Source organism: Thalassophryne amazonica, chromosome 17 (assembly GCF_902500255.1).
Source record: "Thalassophryne amazonica chromosome 17, fThaAma1.1, whole genome shotgun sequence".
Taxonomy (NCBI): Eukaryota; Metazoa; Chordata; class Actinopteri; order Batrachoidiformes; family Batrachoididae; genus Thalassophryne; species Thalassophryne amazonica.
The window spans coordinates 33,762,966-33,783,306 of NC_047119.1; the positions used below are offsets into that span (position 1 = coordinate 33,762,966).

General features: G+C 38.3%; 1 protein-coding gene and 1 long non-coding RNA gene across 3 annotated transcripts in view; one reads left to right on the forward strand and one right to left on the reverse strand.

The window, feature by feature from the left end:
* The window catches only part of LOC117529379, an 883,736-nt gene that overhangs the window by 536,796 nt on the left and 326,599 nt on the right, over positions 1-20,341 (forward strand). The gene's annotated exons all lie outside the window — the stretch shown is intronic.
* The window catches only part of rc3h2 (ring finger and CCCH-type domains 2), a 68,173-nt gene continuing 57,683 nt past the window's right edge, over positions 9,852-20,341 (reverse strand). The window contains exons 15-20 of one of the 2 annotated variants that reach the window (XM_034192124.1): positions 17,698-17,874; positions 17,385-17,628; positions 16,142-16,226; positions 15,772-15,949; positions 11,176-11,339; positions 9,852-10,999 (exon numbers count right to left, since the gene is read on the reverse strand). In XM_034192124.1, the coding sequence (XP_034048015.1) occupies positions 10,870-10,999; positions 11,176-11,339; positions 15,772-15,949; positions 16,142-16,226; positions 17,385-17,628; positions 17,698-17,874 (978 nt within the window). In that variant the 3' untranslated portion in view covers positions 9,852-10,869. Of the gene's footprint in view, positions 11,000-11,162; positions 11,340-15,771; positions 15,950-16,141; positions 16,227-17,384; positions 17,629-17,697; positions 17,875-20,341 lie in introns of both variants that reach the window. The other variant, XM_034192125.1, reaches the window with a different exon arrangement.

Genomic DNA, 20,341 nt, shown 5'->3' on the forward strand with positions numbered 1-20,341 from the left:
AAAATGACATGATTTATGGTTTCTTTATTTTAGCATGCAATTTCAGGTGCTGAAATCTTCATAATTCTATCTCTGAGAAGCAGAACGCTGCTCAGTCAAGCTGTAAATTCAGTGTGCTAATACAGGTGAACAAGCCAGAAAATGCACAAAAGTATCTGTCACACAATACATCAGTCAGTAAGAGCACATAAATCACAGATTAGATTAACGCCCATCCTGTGTGACCGTACAGTAAGTCAAAGGGAAACCTTTCACAATGCGATATTTCCAAGGAAATAAGTGGAATACGTAACAGTATTATTCATAACGGGGACATTTTAGGTATGCTGTCTCTTAAGGATTTTAGTTTCCTCATTCTGAAACATCACAAAGCTGCCCCAATTAATTAAACATTTATATATACCTAATTATCATAGAGTGTATAAATGAGAGTCCATACTATAAATCCATCTAATGATGGTTTCCAGACTGTATACAATGACAGATGTGTACCATCTCTTAATAGTTCATTTACATTTCAATCGAACAATAGATTTGCAAAGAAAATGTCTAATACAGACATGAAGATTCAGAAAACATCAGTCATATGTTTCACAATCAACAAATAGACTTTTTCCCCATATAATAATAACAATAATAATGAAACATTTTTTGCCCAATAAAAAAACAACAGCTTTAGCAAATTCTTCAAAAACAATAAAGCAAAAAAAGTACCACAACAACAATCAAATGTGGTAATAACCATAATAATATATCCTCCATTCACCAGTAATGCATAATCACAAGCAAACGTGTAAAATGCTGCAGGCAAACTTCAGCACTTGGCGTGGCCACACAGTGGGCATGTGCAGAACTCTTACAGCGCTGGGTGTGTTGTATCACAACTACAGAATCATCATTCCTCCCCCGCCATCACAAGAGGGACTATATATATTTATATGTACAGTATATCACATGCATGAGGGAGGATGCAGCAAAAATATGACCGTGGGGGGTGGCAAAGGAAAGTGTGCATGCTCAATGGCATAGTGCACAAGAGCCACTGGCAGTGACAGGTGGGAGTAAGTGCAGTTAGACCACCACAGTAGTGAGCCACAGATACTTTAAAGCAGAGGTCTGAACCTGGCGCCCCAGGGGCCACATAAGACTCGCGAACCACCTGTTTTGAATCCAGGACATGTCAAGACAACCCACATGACAATTTTACTTTTGCACATGAAAACAAAATGCTGTTTTCTTATAAGAAAACTTGCAAATATATGTACAAGTTATTATGGCAAATAATTGTTTTCCCATGGACGTAGGTTTGGATGGGGGGAAATATTTATTTTATGGACATATTCCCAATTATAATTATTTTATCCATTATTCCCATTCTATTAACATGGAGTATCAGCCTGAACAGAGTCAAAGGTTTTTTTTTTTTTGTTGTTTCACATAGCCATGAGTACACAATAAACTCATAGTACAGCTGTTTTATTTTCAATTTACAGTGAAAGATGTCCTACTTCAGGGTTCATACATATACGTTACACCAATCAGTCATATCACCGTGATGACTGGCAAGTGAATAACATTATCTCGTTACAATAGCACCTGTCATTGACTAGTCAACTGGCTGTAAAAGTGATGATTTGTATTAAAAATAACCCTTATAATGATTTTGTCCAATTACTTTTGGTCCTTGAAAATGGAGGCGTGATACAAATGGCCGTAATAACGAAACATTTAATGTGAAACTGTTGTTGAACAGCTTGAATTAAAGCTAACTGTTTACACTACAAGCGCATCCTGATTGTTTCATTCCATCGCCACTGTGGTGGCATACAAATAACAAAAACTAAATAAAAAAAATTGCATGATTACCCAAGTACTTATGGTCCTGACTGTATATTCAAAAATTCAGTCAGTCTTAGTGGATAAACTTCGTAGACCATCTTTCGCAACATAGGTCACATCAGGGTCTAGTCTAAAATACATTCATGACCATATCTCAGGAACTGGACGACATACTGAAATGCGGTTTTCTGCATAGATCAGTGTATCAGAACACTGACGTCAACGACATGATGCAATGATGTCAAACGAAGCTGAATAATGATCTGGAGACAGCGAGGTGCTGCAATCACTTGGATGCCTTATTTTGAGTTTGATACCACTGCTTTAAAGAATCACTATGTATCACTTTGGCATGAGTTGAATTCTTATAATACTCTTTTTACACACAGTAGTGGCCATGGAAAGAGCAATAGGAATAGCAAAGCCAGTATTAACACTGAGACACAAAGCAAACACTGGCAAACAATATAAGTGGAATAGCACTTTATCCACTTATGCTTGGACAAAAGGGTTGGTAAGAAGCAAGCAAAATTCAGCTAAATGCCTACATAGAATGGGAAATAGTTTAAGAGATGAATACGAGTATATAGATCAACCCAAAGTGGCTATAAGCAAAGTAAGCCTTCCCTGAGCATTCTGGACAGATGATCGATGCTCCTCCAATAGAAGGAAGTAGAGCTATAAGAGAAGTATCCTAATTGTCAGTTGAAGTGAGCCTCTCTTTGCCTCAAAATAGCCACCCGGTAACTGCTGGGACTGATTGTACTGAACACAACACGGCACTTAACGTTACACGACTTCATAAGTCAAGCTGTAAACATACAGTATGCTGAGTGACGGTAGTTCATCCAGCTAAATACATTACTGGGAGAAGCTCAGTCCCTGCAACAGATCTGACCTTGTGCTCGCCAGAACGAAGACTAGAAAAACAGTGTACCGAAGCGTGCATTATATCACGCCAGATTGTTAAGTCCACAAATGATTTGTCCTTCCCTACGTTTGCCGTTGAACCTATGGGTAGAACCCAAAACAGAATCCTCACAATGTTTACTGTCCATTTAGGTTTCACATTAAATTCCTGAAATATGTGTGTTGGCAAGTCTCTCAAGACATTTGGTAGATACAGAGTTATTTTATGCAAAGACTCAGAACAGGTGTAAATTAGCTTTAAAGAGGTCATATTGTACAAAATCTGGTTTTATGAGGTCTGTTAGAAAAGATTCGGACGTTTTTATTTTTTGCAAAAACTATATGGATTTGAATCATGTGTGCTTGCATCAGCCAAGCTTGAACCTTCGTGCGCATGCGTGAGTTTTTTCAGGCCTGTCGGTTGCGTCATTCGCCTGTGGGCAGGCTTTGAGTGAGCACTGGTCCACCCCCCTCATCGGATTTTCATTGTCAGGAAAATGTCTGAACGGCTGGAGCAGCGCTGAATCAAATTTTTCAAGAAACTGTGTGAGACAGCCAGGTGGAAACCATTCGGAAAATTCAGATGGCTTTCGGTGAAAATCCTCACACAGATTAAGGAGCATTACAAATGGATTAAAGATGGCTCACAGCGGCTGAGGGCGCGCCGCGCTTCGAGTGGCCATCGACAGGCTGAAATGACCAGATCATTTCCAAAGTGAAGGCTGTGTTGATCTGGGACATCGTGTGACTACCAGAAAAATTGCAGAAAAGGTGGACATCAGCCATTTTTCGTCAGATTCCACTGTTACAGAAGATTTTGTAATGAAAGACATGGAGGCATTTGTGCGTCGGGATGAAGCCGCAATGGCGGAGAACAAAAGCAAGTCCGTGTTGGAAGTCTCACGGGACATGTTGTGACATGCCCAGCTCTCCACAATTTCTCGGATACTCACTTGACTGAAAAGCCACCGAAAACCGTCTGAATCTTCTGAATGGTGGAAGACCTAACGCCATTGCGGCTTCGTCCCGACGCGCGAATGCCTCCGCACATCTTTCATTACAAAATCTCCTGTAACAGTATAATCTGACGAAAAATGGCTGATGTCCACCTCTTCTGCCATTTCTCTGGTAGTCACACGACGTCCCGGATCAACACAGCCTTCACTTTGGAAATGATCTGGTCATTTCAGCCTGTCGATGGCAGCTCGAAGCGTGGCGCGCCCAGCGCCGCTGTGGGCCGTCTTTAATCCGGTTGTAATGCTCCTTAATATGTGTGATGCCCATAGGATTTTCACCGAAAGCCATCTGAATTTTCCGAATGGTTTCCACCTGGCTGTCTCACACAGTTTCTTGAAAAATTTGATTCAGCGCTGCTCCAGCCGTTCAGACATTTTCCTGACAATGAAAATCCGATGAGGGGGGTGGACCAGTGCTCATTCAAAGCCTGCCCACATGCGAATGACGCAACCGACAGGCCTGAAAAAACTCACGCATGTGCATGAAGGTTCAAGCTTGGATGATGCAAGCGCACATGATTCAAATCATATAGTTTTTGCAAAAAATAAATAGGTCCAATACTTTTCTAACAGACCTTGTATATATATTTCTGTGACTGAACGTCTTCTTAATATTACAAACACACATTAAGCCTGAAGCAACTCCAGTGTCTCATAGGATATATATATATATATATATATATATATATATATATATATATATATATATATATATATATATATCATAATTATAAATGCAAATGAGACAAGGCTGGAGTTTGTGAAAATCACCCATCCAACATCAAACTACAGTGAAGTAGACTTTGGTGGATGACCAGCAAACACAGATCGACATTATGTTGGACAAAACAATTCAATGTCATCGCTATGATGTGTAACACAACAAACAAGAGTAATAAACATCCTGATACAAAATACCCTAACAAACAACTTCACAGAAGTTAGCAATGAGTAAAATTAAACAAACTTCTTCAAAAGTCGAACATAGATAAAGCATTAAAAACACATGACGTGCTTTCCCTAACTATTGTATTAAGCTGAACTTAATACCTAAAAATCAAAAATCGTCACACATAATGACCTCTAGAAACTGTTGAGGTATTACGTAATCCCAAAACACCATAAATATGATCACACGGCAGTGCAAAGAAGATGACGTATGCTTAGAAAAAAATGTAACTTTCAGGTCACGCTGACATACGTAAAACATACTAACGCCTCTGTAAGAACAACAAGCAGATAAAGGCCACCGCGTTGATGTATTATAAAAGTTGTTAAAAATGTTGCACCAGGCTTGGAAGTACAATAAAGGAACAGAACCAGGGCATTAAAAAACATTTTTTTAACCCTTTGAGCAATTCGCTATAGTGAAAAGATTGACCCCAGACTGAAATACACATGAGACCTGGAGTGACATTAGCATGTTTAGCTTGGGTAAAGAAACGCACTCTAAAGAATGCCCTTCCACATGTAACCGTATGTCTCAAACTGTAACTAAAATGATGTCCATATTAAGCTTAAAACTGTCTCTGTGCTCTACAATTCTATGACAGATAGACTTTAAAGATCATACAACTCCAACAGACATAGGGTTGTTTGATATGTATATAATTTCATTAAAGAAGCTAAGCTAAGAACTATTGGACTTTTTTATCTTTAAGATCTTTCACCACTCATCCAAGTGAATTTCTCTGTTTCAAAAAGTAAGAAGGTACAGTATACCCAATATACGTATACCACCAGGGTCACGCCACGTGTAACGTAGTCCTTACAACGAGACCCATGTCCATCCTGACAAAATTCCAGTACTACATGGAGAAATCTGCTCAGAGCTCCTGGTATTCCGAAGCAGTCTCCCATCCAAGTGCTAATCTGGATTTACTCTGCTTCAGTTCTGGAATGTGACAGGATCAGGTGCACTCAGAGTGACACAGCTGTGGTGGAACATGCACCAAACAATCCCCTAAAGAACATCAAGAGAGGCTGCTTTTTGTTGACCAGACTGAGGTTGTTTGAGGTTTACAGGAGAGTCTCTCGTTACCTAACGGTATATACTGGAAATGCCATATCAGCTTACATTTTACAACTCAAGATGTCACTTAAATAAGTGGCAAGAAGTCTTGAAGACCAACAAGAAGTCTGGCTGTCGACAAAATTTCTTAATATCTCCTACCTGGATGAATGAGAACTTCTACATAATAATATTTTTTTTTAAAAAAGAAGCTTGATGAACTTGTGTGGCAGATGTGTGGTTCATCTCAGTCTCTGTCACAATGACAGATGATTGACAGCTGTGGTGCACTGCCACCTGCTCATGCACCTATACAAGCAGTGATTGAGTTATCCAGGGTCTATTTAGGGTAGCTGATCACAGGGATCTGAGAGACACTCCACAACCTGGCAACAGGCTGGCCCAGGCCCAGACTTTAGCCAAATGGGCTAAAGTAAAGAAAACTCTGCCTGGAAAGAGCACCTACAACCCCTGGCAAAAATTATGGAATCACCGGCCTCAGAGGATGTTAATTCAGTTGTTTAATTTTGTAGAAAAAAAGCAGATCACAGACATGACACAAAACTAAAGTCATTTCAAATGGCAACTTTCTGGCTTTAAGAAACACTATAAGAAATCAAGAAAAAAAGATTGTGGCAGTTAGTAACGGTTACTTTTTTAGACCAAGCAGAGGAACAAAATATGGAATCACTCAATTCTGAGGAAAAAATTATGGAATCACCCTGTAAATTTTCATCCCCCAAATTAACACCTGCATCAAATCAGATCTGCTCATTGACATTGACCCTATGCCATGACATTGACCCTATGTGTCTTTTTGCAAGGAATGTTTTTGCAGTTTTTGCTCTATGGCAAGATGCATTATCATCTTGAAAAATGATTTCACCATCCCCAAACATCCTTTCAATTGTCCAAAATATCAACATAAACTTATGCATTTATTGATGATGTAATGACACCCATCTCCCCAGTGCCTTTACCTGACATGCAGCCCCATATCATCAATGACTGTGGAAATTTACATGTTCTCTTCAGGCAGTCATCTTTATAAATCTCATTGGAAAGGCACCAAACAAAAGTTCCAGCATCATCACCTTGCCCAATGCAGATTCGAGATTCATCACTGAATATGACTTTCATCCAGTCATCCACAGTCCACGATTGCTTTTCCTTAGCCCATTGTAACCTTGTTTTTTTTCTGTTTAGGTGTTAATGATGCCTATCGTTTAGCTTTTCTGTATGTAAATCCCATTTCCTTTAGGCGGTTTCTTACAGTTCGGTAACAGACGTTGACTCCAGTTTCCTCCCATTCGTTCCTCATTTGTTTTGTTGTACATTTTTCGATTTTTGAGACATATTGCTTTAAGTTTTCTGTCTTGACACTTTGATGTCTTCCTTGGTCTACCAGTATGTTTGCCTTTAACAACCTTCCCATGTTGTTTGTATTTGGTCCAGAGTTTAGACACAGCTGACTGTGAACAACCAACATCTTTTGCAACATTGCGTGATGATTTACTCTCTTTTAAGAGTTTGATAATCCTCTCCTTTGTTTCAATTGACATCTCTCGTGTTGGAGCCATGATTCATGTCAGTCCACTTGGTGCAACAGCTCTCCAAGGTGTGTTCACTCCTTTTTAGATGCAGACTAACGAGCAGATCTGATATGATGCAGGTGTTAGTTTTGGGGATGAAAATTTACAGGGTGATTCCATAATTTTTTCCTCAGAATTGAGTGAGTCCATATTTTTTTCCTCTGCTTGGTCTAAAAAAGTAACCGTTACTGACTGCCACAATCTTTTTTTCTTGATTTCTTATAGTGTTTCTTAAAGCCAGAAAGTTGCCATTTGAAATGACTTTAGTTTTGTGTCATGTCTGTGATCTGCTTTTTTTCTACAAAATTAAACAACTGAATGAACATCCTCCGAGGCCGGTGATTCCATAATTTTTGCCAGGGGTTGTAAATCAGTGTGACAGAGTGGGAGCTCCCACATGGACCATATATTCATTCTTTAATTTGTATTATGAAATTCTGGAATATCTCATTTAGCTTTTCATTTGTCTGTTTGTAACTTGTACATGGATTAGTTTATAATTTGCTTGTACCAGCTGGTACAAGACAACACAAATGCAGCTGCCGATGACCCCTCAACAATAAAATGATTGTTAGAATGCTATTGAATTCAACCAGATTTTCTTTTTTGCTGTCTTTGCAAATTTATCACCTTAAAGAAATGTATTTTAAAGGGACTATGTCACTGGGCCGCGAAAGCTTGTGACGGGCATTTGTGAGGGATTTCACGAGAGTCACCATCCTCTCGCATGAGTCGCAGGGTGCTGCTTGAATTTTGAAGAGTTCGAAGTTGGCAAGGCGACAAAGCTCCTTGCCAAGTATTCACAGAGCTGATGCAAGCGTCACAAAATCCTCTGATCGTAGTCTCCACAACTCATAATGTGCAAGAGAGAACTTTGTGAGGGGTTGACAATGAATGAAACTACAAAACTGAGGATCTGACACCATGGAAGAGAGACCAGGCTTCTGGTCCAGCAGAATGTGTCCAGTCCAATGACCATGCATGCACATGGATCAGCAGTTGATCCGTGTGCACACATGGTCATTGTCCAAAGTAGTTTAATTTCTTCTAAATCAGGACTATAATGGGAAAAAGTCTCATGCCTGTAGCTGTGAGCCACGTGCACACACAGTCAGCCCACATGCACAGAGGTGGGCTTTAGCACAGCAGTGGATGAATACTGGTCATTCCTGAGAACCAAGGAGGATATCTGTCCACAGGAGGACTTTGGGTGCAATCCATGCATGACAGCAGCAGCCAGGACATTCTTTGATAGCATGGACCTCTGGACATTACATATTTCATCCTCCACCTGGTGATCGCATGTCATCTGTGTGTGACAGTGCCAGCCAGGACCAATTCAATGGTGTGAACCACTGGACATTACAGATTTCATCCTGTGGCTGCATGGCAGCACCAGGCAAGAGCTCTTTGATAGCGTGGACCACCATTGTACAAGAAATCATTCTACAAGTGGGTGAGTGCCCTATTCACAGTTTTCTTCCTGTTGTATTTTTTCTCGTGGAGCCAGGCTAGGTTTTGTTATTATTATTAATTATTTATTTGTTATTATTTTATTATTTGATTTATTTTATTTTATTATTTAAAGAGCTGTTCCTCAAGCCCCTGTCACAGTTGTGTATTCGTAGAGCTGCTCATTGCGGGGTTGTGTTTCATTTAAATCCGCCCAAAATACGTGCGTACTCAGCCTTTTTCAGTGTTCGTTCATACTTGCAGCTGCGTGTGTTCGCGTTTTAATGTGTGCACACAGTCGCGTGTACCATGCCGCTATTAAACCAGTTCAGTGCTATTTTCTGCCTCCGTGGAAGTGTGCTCTGTTCTCTACTGCATGGTGTGGTGCGGCTCAAAAACAGAGTCATTTAACTTTTTTTTTTTTTTTATGCAACGAGTGCACGTTTATTTTAAAGAGTCACAGCTCTTATCAGCTTTGATCAGACTGATCGATCAGGGCGTTTGATGAGCACACCGACATGCAGCGAGTGCACGTTTATTTTAAAGAGTCACAGCTCTGATTAGACACAGAGAGAGAGAGAGAGAGAGAGAGAGAGAGAGAGTGAGTGAGGGAGGGAGGGAGTGCGCGCGCTCGTGAGACAGTGCTTTTATTTTAAGGAGTCTGATAGAGGAGAGAGAGCGCTTTTATTTTAAGGAGTCTGAGTCTTCTCGCACTTCTCTCTCTCTCTCTCTTTGTGTCACACAGAGAGAGAGAGAGAGAGAGAGAGAGAGAGAGAGAGAGAGAGAGAGAGAGAGTGCGTGAGAGAGCGCTTTTATGAAACGATGCGACACAGTGAACAGTCCTCATATAATGAGTCCAGTATGATAAAGTGAAGCAACGATCTTGCAGTATTTATAGCTCCAGGAGAACAACAGGGAGATGTGAAATGGCGCACAGTACCGTGTTGAAGCGTGGGCGGGCTCGCAATAGCGGACAGTAGCACGGCGCTGCGTGTACTCGTGTGAAGGCTCCATGCTGTGCTGTATGCCGAAGAAAATTAAACATGTTTAATTTCTTTTGTCCTACACGTGTAGGACGTTGCTCTCATTACTTTGTCTAGCTTTAGATATTTCAAAGAACACTGTGAAAGTGTGGATTTAAAAAAATTGTGTCAGTGGCCTCACATTCTATGATAACACTGCCATGTAAAAGCCTGCTGAGACCTGTGTTGCTATAAGAACTGGACAATTCTGTATTTACGATAAGATTTTTGATAATGTTGGCCTCACTCTAAACCAGCAATGAGTACATCTTACAGCTCACTCAATGGGCATAAAACTAAGAAATTAATGAATAAAGAAATGAAACAATTACAATACAAAATAAAATATAGTTACATAAATTGTACAGGAACTGTTGGAATCTAGCTTCCTGATGTAATTCCATTCATTCATTCATTTTCTGAACCCAGTTCTTCCAATTAAGGATTACGGTGGTGCTGGAGCTGATCTTCGCTGTGATTGGGCGACAAGTGGGGTCATCCCGGAAAGGCTGCCTGTCTACTACAGGTTAGACACACATAGACAGACAAAGACAATCACACTCTCATCCGCTCACGGTTAATTTAGAATTTCCACTTCACCAAACCTGCATGTATTTGGAGTTGGGAAGAAGCCAAATTATCCAGCGAGAACTCAAGTAACTAAACAAGAGGAGAACATGCAAACTCCACACAGAAAATATCAGGTCAGCTTCAAACTCAAGACCTTCTCACTGTGAGGCAACAGTGCTAACCAGTAATCCACTGTGCTGCCATGACATAAATCCATGACATATAATAAACTTTCTCAAGGAAAACATGTAAGAGGCTTGGTTAGTAATAAATAAACCCTTAACAGGTAAAATGGTGAAAGGCATAGGCAACATTATCACTAACTTCTCTTTGTATTTGCACACCAGTGAAAGTCAATGCTCAGCAGGCAGAACAGTATGGTTTCTCTTGCTTCTGGTCAAATCTAATTTCCCAAAACTTCAACTGCTGGCTCAAACAAGTGCACAAATTGTGTCTTCTTAGCTTCCATTCAGCAGCATCTCAGTTCCAGGTGTGGATGCATCCCCCAGTCGAGTCCCCCCAGTCTGCATTACCAGTTTACCAACACCCAGACCACCGGAGATGAACCGTCTTGGAGAAAGAGACTTCCTGGAGAACAGACAGTGAGAGATGGGTCGAGTTGATTGAGCAGGAGAAGAATCACAAAGGCAGCAAACAAAGATGAGGGAAAATGATGTTGAGATGAATAACAGGTGCTTCATCACATTCTCAACCCGCAAAGATGAGGGCAAACCTTGGAAGTAGCGGTTACAGAGGTAATTCACCTGAAGGCCATCTTTTTGAGCAACTGAGAGTCCATCTTATCTGGCAAAGGCCCTTCTGTGTCAGGGTGCCCCTCCACAGAGGATGGGAGAAGTGGAGAGGAGCAGGGAGGTGGGAGGAGATGGGAAGCATCCTGAGATTGTGGGATGGTCAGGTCTAAAGACTCCTGGAAGGTAAAAAAGATACAAGAGGTTCAGTTGTACTTAAATGCAGTGAGTGAACAGAAAAAAATGAATCCACCCCTCCTGTTTGCTATCACAATAACTCAAAAACAATAAATTACCTCTACCCACATTCATAAAGAGGCAGCAGTGCTCACTATATATATACGTATATATATTATGACTAACTTGATGATGAATACTTTATTTGAGCAAGTTAAAAACATTTATACATTGCGCACATTCATCTTTGGAGATCCATACATTACTCAAAGGGAGTAGAATGAAGTAAGACTTATATTTTCTACCCCCTTTCACATGTTTTATTTTTGACTACGCAGACAAGAATAAATAAAAAAAATTTTTTTGAGATCATATATACCTATATAAACACACACCTTGCATTATACATATCAACATGTATTTACATAAATACACGACCTCTAGACACAAATACCCTTGCATACACCAATACACACACTAGATTCAATGAGATTTGACAATATAACACTTCTAACCCACATGCATGCACCACTAAACAATTTTTGGAGGTTATCTGATAGTAGGTTTTATTTCACTTTAAAAATAATTTGTAAAGTTTTAAATTCTGCAAGATCTCTAAATTTTAGTATTTTGGATTGTAAAAACAGTGTACTCGTATGATCTCTGAAGCCTACATTATGGATGATTCTTATTGCCCTTTTCTGTAACTTAAAAAGTGTGTCTACATTACTTTTATATGTATTACCCCATACCTCAATACCATAGCTAATATATGGTAATATTAATGTGCAATAAATAATATATAAGGACTCCTGATCTAAGAAATGTTTGGCTTTCCCCATTATGGAAATACTTCTGGCCATTTTGGATTGTATGCTAGCAATGTGGCGTTTCCAGCACATCCTGTGATCGATTATTATTCCTAAAAATCTATGTTGGTTAACCCTTTCAATAGGAACCATGTCAATTTTAAGATTTACTTTTGTTTTCATTTCTCAGTTTCCAAAGAGCAGTAATTTCGTCTTTGAAATATTAAGTGACAATTTATTACTATCAAACCAATTTTTTAATTTAATAATTTCTATTTGCATTTCGATCACAAGTTGTTCCAGGTTTTCCCCAGAACATACTATCGTTGTGTCATCAGCAAAGAGGATAAATTTCAGTTTTTCAGAGATGAATTGCAAGTCATTAATATAAAGTAAAAAAGTTTAGGTCCTAAAATGGACCCTTGTGAAACTCCACAATGTATCTGTTTAAACAAAGATTTATATTCTCCTATTTGTACATATTGTTGCCTGTTGTTTAAATAAGACTGGAGCCAATTTACTGCAATACCCCTTATGCCAATTTTTTCCAATTTACGTAATAATATGTTGTGGTTAATAGTATCAAATGCCTTTTTTAAGTCAATGAAGATCGCCACTGTATGTTTCTTTTTATCAATATTATTTGTTATTTCTTCCACTAAATCAATTAAAGCTAAAGTTGTTGATCTATTTTTTCTGAAACCATACTGGTTATCGTTTAATATCTTGAACTTTTCAATGTATTGATCTAACCGTACTGTATACAGTTTTTCTAAAATTTTTGAGAATTGAGATAGGTCTATAATTTGAGAATATATACTTATCTCCACTTTTATATATAGGTGTAATTTTGGCAATCTTCATTTGACTTGGAAACTCTCCATTAATAAAAGATAAGTTATAGATATGACTTAGAGGTTTTGCAATTTCATTAATGACTTGTTTAATTATTGTAGTGTCCAACTTATTGCAATCTACTGATTTTTTTGCCTTCAATTCATTAAGTGTTTATTATTTCCATTTCATCTGTTGCTGACAGAAAGAATGAATTTGAGTTTACTTGTTCAGTACCTATTTCTGAGGCTGAATATGGCATTTTTATTTCAGCTGCCAATTCTGGCCCTATATTGACAAAATAATGATTAAATGCATTTGCTAGCTCTTCGTTGTTATAGATCTTTTTATCACTGTCAATGAAATAGTCCGGCAAGGTACTACGGTTCTCCTTTTTCTTGATGACACTATTTATTACATTCCAGAGGCCTTTAATATTTCCCTTGTTTTGTTCTAGTTGTGTTTTATAATACATCTTTTTACAATTTCTTAATACACATGTCAACTTATTTTTATATATTTTATATTTATTTTCTGTTTCGATTGTTCTTTCTTTAATAAATACCCTGTATAGCCAGTTTTTCTTTTTACAGGCATTAATTAAACTGCTTGTCATCCATTGGTTGGTTTTAGCTTGTTGTTTGATTTGGATTGATTTCACAGGGCAACATTGATCATAGAGAGTCAAAAATGTATTCAAAAAAGTGTTATAAGCCGAGTTAACCTCAGTTTCATCTAATATTACTTTCCAGTCTTGTTTTAATAGACTTTGAATATCATTATTGATTCATTTGTTTTTACTCTTATGAAATTAGTAATCTTAATATTTTTATTGGCTTTCCTATAGTTATAACTTATTTTCATAGTTAAAAATACTGGTAAGTGGTCACTTATATCATTTATTAATATGCCACTGGAAATGTCATTGTTTAATATGTTAGTGAAGATATTATCAATTAGTGATGAACTCTGTGCAGTGATTCTGGCTGGTTTAGTTATTTTTGGATGGAATAACAAGCTATACATAGTATCTATAAAATTTTCCGTAGGCTTATGTGTACTCATTTTTAATAAATCTATGTTAAAATCCCCACATATAAAAACATCTTTATGGTCCATTTTCGTATACAAGTTATGCATTAGTTCCGTAAACATTTCAATACTTGATCCAGGAGATCTGTAAACACACCTAATCAATATATTTTTTCTGTTTTCCATTATCAATTCAATTGTTATACACTCCATAATATCAATAGCCAATGTCATGTTGTCACTCTGTTTTGCATGTAAGTTTTTATCCACATATAATGCCACACCACCTCCATTTTTTTTATTTCTGCTCTGTGCAAACATCTCATAATCTTTTAACATAAAGTTGTTTGTTTCATCATTTTTTATCCAAGTTTCTGAAATTGCTAATACATTAAACAAAGTACCCAGTTGGTTCAAGTAATCTTTTATCTTTTCATGAAGGCTGCGACTATTGAAGTGGACAATTGACAACATCTCATTAGGTTTATTCTGAGTTGGTATTTGCTGGTCTTGATAATACATGCAGTCATCATTTATGTCATTATAAAAGTTTATATCCGGGTCGACTTCATCTATAACATGTTGCATTTTAGATTCACTACATTCAAAAGTTTTAAATTGCATTTCTTGGTTTTGTACTTTCATTGTCCTATATGGGCAGGGAATTGTTAATGTTTAATTTGTCATTTTGAATTAAAGGTAAAACTATCTAGATTTTTTATTTATATTTCATTTTTCAATTGTATTTGTTCAGTTCATGTTCTTCTTTGATGCATAGTACCTTAGCTTCTTCTGGTGTACCTAATAGTTTTATGTAGACTCTGCAGTTAGAGGTCCATGTTCCTTGGATTTTGTTTTGTTTCTTTAGTAGACAGGCTTTTCTAGCTATATCTGCATTTTTTTTGGTCAGATGAACGTTTATGTATACCAAGGTCCCTTTAAGTTTCTTTCCCTGCTTTAATATGGTTAACTTATGTTTCCTATTAACAGACCTTACTATTATTGCTGATTTTTGTTGTTTGTCTTTTCGGGGCAACAGATGACATGCCTCTATATCCTGCGTGTTCATTGTAATTCCTTTGGTAGCAAAGAAGGTGACCACCTGCTGCTCCATTGATTCCAGGTCTTTGTCAGTAGGCTCATCTTCGTTGGTTACTGCTCTTGCATAAGTTCTTGGTTTGATGTCAAGGCCTGTAACCATAAGATCGTTTATCCTGGAATATTGTTCAAGCTCTGATACTCTATTTTCAAGAGTTTTAATCTTCACGTCTTTCTCCATATTTTGCTGTTTCAGTTCATTCACTTGGGCCATTAAGTAATATAATTGTTTTTTGTTGGTTCGATATGTTTTGCATGTCCAGTGTTATAAAGTTCAGAGACTTCTTAATATCCTCTAGCTCCTTTTCAATGGTTGGACTTATGCTTAAAGGGACTGATCTTATGTTTGACTCTGATGTCTCTGTGCTGCTCTTTTTTGGCCCCATAATGGTTAATAAGCTCGGTTCTGTTACTTATGCTAAGCTGCTAGTTGCCAGCACGCCGCCTGCTTATAGCCGACTACTTTTAGTTGCCTCACCGGTCAACCACAATGTTTCCCCGCCGGACAGCTCTCTCCGGACCAGCCACTCAGGCAGTTTTCCCCACCAACCACTCTCTCTGTACCTCAGCCTCTCTCCTCCGGCGGCGGAGGAGAGAGGCTGAGGTCAAATCAATGAATCAATCAAATTGAAATCAATTTACTATGCATGATCAAACTAACCTGAGATTTGGTGTCTTGGTGGTCTGAGTCCTCCATGTCCAGAGCACACAGCTCTAGCTCAATGTCTCTGTCCGGTTCTGGTTCTTGGCTGTAGGAGGTCGGCAGATCAGACATCATTTTATCTCCTCCAATCACTGAACTACGACGACCGTGCAGCTCTGACACACAAAGCTGCTCACTGAAAGCATATACAAACAGACAACACAAAAATGTTGCATAATTTTAGTAGACTGTATATATGCTTAAGGCATAATTGAAGAAATGTGTTTGTTACTTTGTCTTAGCTTTCAAATACAAATTCAATTATGATGGAAGTTGTTTGATTGATTGATTTGATTATGTTGTTTGATTGTTTGTTACTGCATTCTACCTCTCAAGGAAATTGGAGTGGCTCGAAGAGTTGGATCGTCGGGGACTCCATCGGTACTCACTGTGATCCAAGTGGGAGTTATAATCTGTATCAGAAAATTGTTAAAACAGTGAAAAAAATGTCATATGCATTATTTATTATTATTGTTATTATTATTATTATAACACTCAACCCCAAAAATCAGACAAACTGTTTGAAATTAAGAATCACTGATTTTAAAAATTACTGTAAAGACTGTAGTTTTATCTTCAACATGTTTTGATTTCAGTGTGCTGTTATTTATGGATATGTTTATTTTTGATATGTATAATCTGTACCATAAAAACAAACAATCTGCACCAGAAATTGCTGTATAAATAAAGCTGGTGATTATTATTATTACTATTATTATTGTTCCCTTTTTACTTAAAAATGTAGTTAACAGTGTTCTCCATGCAAAATGTAATCGTTAAAATTTGTAGAATGTCTCAGGGATGAAAACAGAATCAAATACACAGGTCAAGTTCATAAATAAAACAATAGCATGGGAAATCATTCATAGAAATATCTGGTCTAAATTTAAAAAGGAGAAAAATGAGTCAAAGGCCCACATAGAAATATATATACAATATATTTGCCACATCTTTTTTCTAAGCGAGTGTTCTGTCGAATTAATCTCCCCATAGCACAAATCGTCAGTTACATCTGCTGAGTTGAAGTCCCTCATTGAGATGAACTCCCCGACAATATTCTGCTTTAAAAACAGTGTGTACATGCAAGTCTTTACTTTATTAAAATGAAAAAACAACACTTATTACTGTATTTTTATGTAAAGACAAAACTTACGTGGGTTTTCTTCGGTAGTGGAGCTCATCTCGGTGGGTGACCGTGTCCCCTCGAGATGAGCTCCACCACGCAACTGCGCATGCGCACCTCACCCCTCGAGTTGAGTTCGGCCACTGAAGAAAAGTAGAAAACCCACCTAAGATGTGTCTTTACATAAAATACAGTAATGTGTGTTTTCAATTAAAAAAAGCAAAGACTTGCATGTGCACACGCTGTCTTTAAAGCAGAATACTGTCGTTAGATGACGGGTAGCGCATCTCAACGGGGAGATGTGCATGCACAGCTGCGCGGTAAAGAGAGGTAGATAAATTCAACATGCGGAGGTGTTAAAGTCTGGGGTAGAGATCCTCTCGACGGGTAGGTTATCTAGTCAGGACATCAGATCTGCACCTTGCACCTGCGTTCTACGCCTCCATACCTTTGAAGTTGATGGGCGTGGTACTGGAGCTGCCCTGGCAGGCCGTAGCCTGGACAGGGTCAGTGGTGTGGTAGCCTGTACGAGAAGCTCTGGATATGGCACCCCATTTGGAGATGATAGGCCCTTCACCAAAGGGAATGATTGGATCCTCATCTTTCAGGCGCCGGTAGGGGTCCAATGAATGCAGCCAATGCTTGCTGACACCATCGCCACCACTGCTGCTACCTCCACTACCTTCCAAATCCTGCACCAGAAAGATACTGTTAGAAAGTGAGAGCAAAGTGTGCATCAGACAAGCAACTGGCCATCTTACAGAGTGCTCTGAGCAGGGCTGAGGCGAGAGGTGAGGCGAGGGGTGTCCCAAAGTCTCAGGCTCAAACGGGCTGAGGCAGGGCCCGATGGTACCACAGGACCAGGGGGAGTAGTGGGCTAAACTCTCCTCTCCTCTGTACCTGCACCCCACACACTGTCCACCACCGCTCTCCACATGCTGAAGGAGACGCAAAGTTAAAAATAGTGAAAAGCTGCAAAGTCATAAATGATAACTGATATTTAGGCTGTAACTAATAATTATCACTGTGTCTGTTTGTGGCTTTCAGTGCAACAACAAATAATAATAAAAAACTAGAAGCACTCGGACAGCGCAAACCTCCGCCAAGGCCATAGGGTCACTGACGTCACATGGAATACCCTTTGGCAAAGAGACTTATTCCACGTCGTTTCACGCATCTACCATCATGTTCAACCTGGTCTCACGGCAAGTCATGATTCAGCAGCACGAAATATACATTAATCTATTGGTTCATGATATTGTGACGAAAAGCGTCTCATTTTCGTCACAGCAGCACAAATTCATTCCAATTCATTCCGTGATGGGTGCACGAAATTAAAATTGAAGCAGGAGGGTCGGGTGGTTATGGTTAGGGTGGGGGGAAGGAGTAAGATTAGGTTATGGTTAAGGTTAGGGTTGGGAGTAGGGTTAGTAATAGTGAGTTAAAAAAAAGCCCCGTCACAAAAATTTGACTCATTTCATCACAGGAGCACGAAAAAAAAAAAAGTGAGACTGGGCTGTTATGTTTCAGATTCAGTGGTTAAACCCTTAGATCTTCAGCAAATGTATTTATAAAGAGAAACTGCATGAACTACACAAGTTTTTTATTTTCTAATAAGTTTATTCAATGAGGAGAAAAAATGCAAAATTATTGTTTTGTTGTAATTTAATGTTTGTTCAGCCTTTGTAACCTGTTTTCATGAAGTTAGATGCAAAAATGTTGAAACTGGCCCTATCCTGCAATGATGAAGAATCCTTAAAAAAATTACTGGATCCAGATCGTGTTCTGGATCATTACCAAAATTTAATGACTTCTAAGTTAGGCCAAGATACACCCCTGGAAAAATTTCATTGAAATCTGTTAAGGATTTTTTGAGTAATCCTGCTAACAAACCAATCAACCAACAAACAAACGGACGTGACCGAAAACATAACCTCCTTGGTGGAGGTAAAAATTATCAAACTTTCACAAGAATTTGAGTCTGACAGAATCCAAAAAACTTTGGGGTGGTGGGATGGAGAAACGTAAAAGTGTTTTTAATCAATTGGGTAACAGCACATATGAATATTTCCAACTTTTATAAAAACTATGCACCCAGGCTACAATATATACCAGTGTATATCACTGTGAAATAGTCCATTTTAATGGAACCTATTTTTACAAAACTATCTCAAAAATATTCTGTTTGATCTGGAATTAAATTTTGTGCAACGTCTGGGTAATGTGGTGGAGCCAATAACTTGTTTTTGCTAATAATAGTAATAATAATAATAATAATAATAATAATAATAATAATAATAGTAGTAGTAGTAGTAGTAGTAGTGTTGGATGCAGGGGTGCGTAAGGTTCCCGGTTCAAACCCTACCCCTGCACATTTCTTCATGTAATGTAGAGTTGCGTCAGAAAGGCCATCTGATGTAAAACTTGTGCCAATTCAACATGCAGATCCACCTCGGATTTGCTGTGGTGACCCCAAGTGCAAACAAGGGAGCAGCTGAAGGGATTCCTTTACTTTTGGATAGTTAGTAGTAAAGATAAATTGGTTTTGAGGAAATTTTGTGAAAAGTCTAAGACAAACAAAAAATATATACTATTACTTTTTGGGGTAAAGCTGCAATAAGGGGTGGAGCCCAGAATTGTTTTTTTTATTTAAGAATGAATGACCTAAATTTAAAAAACAAATATTTCAACTGTCAGACAGACAATTTTACTAATTAACAGCTTTAAAAAAGGTCAAAATACTACCGTATTCACCCATCAGAGGGCCCAGGGCTGAGCATCAGCCCACACCCTTTTTTTGAAGAATGTTGGTTAAGCGCCCACCTGAAATTAAATTACAAGGAAAACATTTAATGAATGAGAAAAGGACAAAAAAATGTACACAAGCAGGTGAGTTATTGTGATTTATTTTGTATTTGTGATGAAATCAGAAATTTTATTGAAATGGGTATGGCTATGTTTGTGCAACGGCACACCCCATCTTCAGGTAGAGTTTTATGTGGAGGATCGTGGGTGCTCTGACGGCCAAATACTGTAAGTTAAACACAGAACAGAAACTATTACTTTTTCATACAGAGCTGCAAAAAAGAGGTTGAGTCCGGATGTTCTAATGTCTTTATTTAATTCATTGTAACATACAGCATTTTTGGATTTGGTGGTGTTACAACCCATTTAATTTCAATTATTTATTTATCTATCATTTGACTGTTTCAACTATACAATGTCAACAAATAACAACAAAACTATCATAACTTCTTCGAATGGATTGTTTTGTATAACCAACAGTTTGTAACCCAAACTATGTAGTTCTGTAAGTTAATGATACACAGTAATTTCTGCTGTAATAATCATGTAATATGTGTATAAAGTCAGGTCTGGAAACATGCTGGTGCCAAGCGACACCAG